The sequence below is a fragment of the Toxorhynchites rutilus genome, chromosome 3, assembly GCF_029784135.1.
Source record: "Toxorhynchites rutilus septentrionalis strain SRP chromosome 3, ASM2978413v1, whole genome shotgun sequence".
Classification (NCBI taxonomy): domain Eukaryota; kingdom Metazoa; phylum Arthropoda; class Insecta; order Diptera; family Culicidae; genus Toxorhynchites; species Toxorhynchites rutilus.
In genome coordinates this window covers 267,217,302-267,222,033 of record NC_073746.1, presented here as the reverse complement: position 1 = coordinate 267,222,033, position 4,732 = coordinate 267,217,302, and the positions used below count along the sequence as shown (strand labels likewise).

The 4,732-nt window shown below is 39.4% G+C and overlaps 1 protein-coding gene across 1 annotated transcript; it reads left to right on the top strand.

Annotated features, from left to right (window-relative positions):
- The first annotated feature begins 3,682 nt into the window (after nucleotides 1-3,682).
- LOC129774201 (protein SET-like) lies at nucleotides 3,683-4,207 on the top strand. The gene has a single exon (XM_055777907.1). The coding sequence runs from the start codon at nucleotides 3,683-3,685 to the stop codon at nucleotides 4,205-4,207; it is 525 nt and encodes a 174-aa protein (XP_055633882.1).
- The last annotated feature ends 525 nt before the right edge of the window (nucleotides 4,208-4,732 follow it).

Below are 4,732 nucleotides of genomic sequence, written 5' to 3'. Positions count from 1 at the left end.
GGCGAAATTTCGTGGAAGGATTGTCGCGAGAAACGTCAATGAAAAAATTATGGAAAGTGGCTCGAAACATGAGAAATCCCTCTTCAACGAATGAAAGCGAAGAATATTCACATCAATGGATTTTTAATTTTGCACGGAAGGTTTGTCCCGATTCCGCTCCCGTGCAAAAAATTGTTCGAGTTATACCACAAGATAGGTGCGATCTTGATTCCGGGTTTTCGATGGTAGAATTCTCTCTTGCTCTCCTTTCTTGTAACAATTCGGCTCCGGGAACGGATAGAATTAAGTTCAACTTGTTGAAAAACCTCCCTGATGTGGCGAAACATCGCTTGTTGAATTTATTCAATCGGTTTCTGGAACATAATATTGTTCCGGATGATTGGAGACAAGTACGAGTTATAGCTATTCAAAAACCCGGAAAACCCGCGTCCGACTTCAATTCGTACCGCCCAATAGCAATGCTGTCTTGTATACGGAAATTGTTGGAGAAAATGATCTTGTTTCGCCTTGATCGATGGGTTGAAACGAATGGCCTACTCTCAGATACACTATATGTGTTCCGCAGGGGCAAGGGGACGAATGATTGTCTTGCGTTGCTTTCTTCAGAAATTCAAATGGCTTACGCCGAAAAAAAACAAATGGCTTCAGTATTCTTGGACATAAAGGGGGCCTTTGATTCTGTTTCAATAGAGGTTTTGTCGGACAAATTACACTCTCGGGGTCTGCCGCCTCTATTGAATAATATGTTATATAACTTGCTTTGTGAGAAACATTTGAACTTTTCTCACGGAGATTCGGCAGTAAGTCGGGTCTCTTACATGGGCCTCCCCCAGGGCTCATGTTTAAGCCCCCTTTTGTACAACTTCTACGTAAGCGACATTGACAATTGCCTTACACAAAATTGCAGCCTAAGACAACTTGCAGATGATGGAGTGGTGTCTGTCGTAGGATCAAACGAATCCGACCTGCAAGGACCCTTACAAGATACTTTGAACAATTTTTCAACCTGGGCCATTGGGCTAGGGATCGAATTCTCCACGGAGAAAACAGAGATGGTGGTTTTTTCTAGGAAGCATAGACCAGCAAAACCAAAGCTTCAACTTTTGGGTAAACCGATCACTCATGCTATGTCATTCAAGTATCTTGGGGTCTGGTTCGACTCCAAATGTACTTGGGGGGCCCATATTAGGTATCTGAGTAAAAAATGCCAACCAAGAATAAACTTTCTCCGTACAATTACCGGCACATGGTGGGGAGCCCATCCCGAAGATCTTATAATGTTGTATAGAACAACTATTCTCTCAGTGATGGAGTACGGCAGTTTCTGTTTTAAATCAGCTGCCAAAACACACTTCATTAAACTCGAGCGAATTCAGTATCTTTGTCTCCGTATTGCTCTGGGATGTATGCCCTCAACGCATACCATGAGTCTCGAGGTTTTGGCAGGCGTACTCCCACTAAAAGATCGCTTCAATTTATTATCTCTTCGGTTCCTCATCCGGTGTAAGGTTATGAACCCATTGGTGATCGGAAATTTTGTACAGCTGATCGAGCTAAATTTTCAATCTGGGTTCATGAGTCCATATCATGAATTCATCTCCATGCAGGTTGATCCTTCGTCGTATATTCCCAACCGTGTTTGTTTTCCTGACTACATCAATTCCTCTGTGCATTTTGATCTGTCCATGAAGCAGGATATCCATGGAACATCAGATTATCTTCGATCGAAGATCGTTCCAACGATCTTCGATGCAAAGTATGGGGATATCAATTGTGATAATATGTACTTTACTGATGGGTCCTCTATGAATGAGTCCACAGGATTTGGAGTGTTCAACGAATTTTTTAGCACCTCCCACAGTCTTCAGAATCCTTGCTCAGTGTATATTGCTGAATTGGCAGCGATACACTGGGCGCTGGACAGCGTCGCCTCACGACCTGTTGAACACTATTACATTGTAACGGATAGTCTTAGCTCTGTCGAAGCTATCCGTTCAGTGAGGCCGGAAAAGCACTCGCCGTACTTCCTTGAGAGAATACGAAAAATTTTGAGTGCTTTATCCAGACGCTGTTGTGTCATTACCTTTGTGTGGGTCCCTTCTCATTGCTCAATTCCGGGTAATGAGAAGGCTGACTCATTAGCAAAGGTAGGTGCAATTGAAGGCGATATTTATCAGCGTCAAATCGCCTTCAATGAATTTTATTCTTTAGTCCGCAAAAATACCATAGTTAACTGGCAATGCAAATGGAACGAAGATGAATTGGGCCGGTGGCTCCACTCGATTATCCCTAAGGTTAGCCTCAAATCATGGTTCAAAAGTCTGGACTTGAGTCGGGACTTTATTCGCACCTTCTCCCGACTCATGTCCAATCACTGTTCGTTAGATGCGCTACTCTTTCGTATTAATCTTGCCGACAACAATCTTTGTGTTTGTGGCCAAGGTTACCACGACATCGAGCACATTGTTTGGTCGTGCGAGCTGTATCTTGTCGCCAAATCGAATTTAGAAGACACCCTTCGGGCCCGAGGAAGGCAGCCCATGGTGCCGGTGAGAGACGTGTTGGCTCGGTTAGACCTTGATTACATGTCCCAAATATATGTATTCCTTAAAGCTATCGATCTTCGTGTGTGATTGTCCTTATACCCTTAGTTTTTCCTTTTCCTTTTCCTTTGTGAGAGATCGGATCCCTTCTTAAGAATAAGATGAAATGTAAATACATATTAGATATAAGATAGGTTTAAGAATTGAGTGTGATGAGTGTGATTGAGTGTGTGAGTGTGATCATTGTCAATATATCCTCATATCCCCTCCTTTTCCTGAAGAAAATATGTCACCCTTCTAAACTCGAGTCGACCGCGAGTAATCGGTTTCCTATATTATTAACATTAGAATTAAGGAAAAATGTATATATACTAGTAACAATACAGTAAGGAGTTCGGCTCCTTTAAACCTATGTAACTGAGCCTGTAAAAATAAACGATTTAAATTAAAAAAAAATAAAGGATATAGTTGTGAAACATCTAAATTAGTGTATTTAAATAACATTTTGGAAGTGATAATTATAAATGTAAATTGTTTTTATGGTGTTATTATTAATTTTATCCCAAAAATGCATCATAAACATGATTGTTAATATCAACCAAATACAAGCTCTTTAATCACGCTACAATTCGTTCTTTCACATCCAATTCCTATATTTCATAATTTCGCTGCAGTATCATTTTACACAATTACTGGTGAGTCTTCAATTAAAATCTTTAAAAATAACCAAATAAACTTTCAGTTTAACGTTGGAATATATTATTTTTTCCTGATTTCCTTTCCTGAGCCATATTTGAAACATTAAAAAAATATTTTAAAAAAATTGTATATTATCGAATCATATGTAATCGGGTCTGTATATAATCGAGTCCGACCTGTACTAGGTATTCTCTGATCCACGATAACGTATCATCTGATCAGTCAGTATCAGAAAGTTAGTTCGGGGTAGCGTATTTTGAGATCTCGCATGTTCGCGTTGTGGATATTGATTTGAATTCATACCCAAAAAGAATCCAGGACAGGTAGCTGGTAGCTATTCGTATAAAAACCTGCGCTCGACCTGAACTAAACACATAGGCGGCACAACCTGTACAGATCATACTCTCGAGATTGAAGACTGAACACTCACTCAGTAGGAAATGGCAAGTTGGATTTACGTCCGGGACTTCGTAGTCCAGCAATCGTACTTCATGCTGTTGGCTGACGAGAATCAGTATTGGTGGTACTTGCAAAGGTTTACCGTGGAGGAAGTGGCCGGCCCACGAAGGAATGGTTTTCTGATTAAATTTTATTTCAACGAGAATCCAGTTTTTCGAAACCGGGTTCTGTCTAAGGAATACATCGTAATCGCATCTGGTGGTTTTTTCGTCAAGGGTGTAGCTAGTACTACGCTCAAGTGGCAACAGGGTCGACAGCCACCGGAATACGGCCTTGCGCAGCAAAGTTTCATCAACTGGTTCAGAGATGGTGCCACCTCGGAAATGGACCAAATGTTGGGTATATTGGATTACTACTTGCCGCAAATGATCGAAGCTGAGAGACGACTGTTTGATAACGCAGCAGATGATCTGGATCTTTCGATTATTACGGTGGATGAGGAGGATGAGGTGAACGATAGTGGCATAATGTTGGAGGAAGCATATGAGATAGATTCGGATTCATGAAATAAAAACTATTGCGCACGGAAAAAAACTGTTGTATGTTATATGTATTTTGTCTTTCATATTGTAATGTGTACTTAGCTGGTTTATGTATGATCTCAGTTGTTTCACAATTTTCAAACGGTTTTATTTAGCTTGCCCTATAATTTGTTGTTTGTATGTTTGTATATTTGTATGTTTGTATGTTTGTATGTTTGTATGTTTGTATGTTTGTATGTTTGTATGTTTGTATGTTTGTATGTTTGTATGTTTGTATGTTTGTATGTTTGTATGTTTGTATGTTTGTATGTTTGTATGTTTGTATGTTTGTATGTTTGTATGTTTGTATGTTTGTATGTTTGTATGTTTGTATGTTTGTATGTTTGTATGTTTGTATGTTTGTATGTTTGTATGTTTGTATGTTTGTATGTTTGTATGTTTGTATGTTTGTATGTTTGTATGTTTGTATGTTTGTATGTTTGTATGTTTGTATGTTTGTATGTTTGTATGTTTGTATGTTTGTATGTTTGTATGTTTGTATGTTTGTAT

Excerpts from the sequence above, each read along its gene's own strand:
- LOC129774201 (XM_055777907.1), top strand. The coding sequence starts at position 3,683 with ATGGCAAGTTGGATTTACGTCCGGGACTTCGTAGTCCAGCAATCGTAC.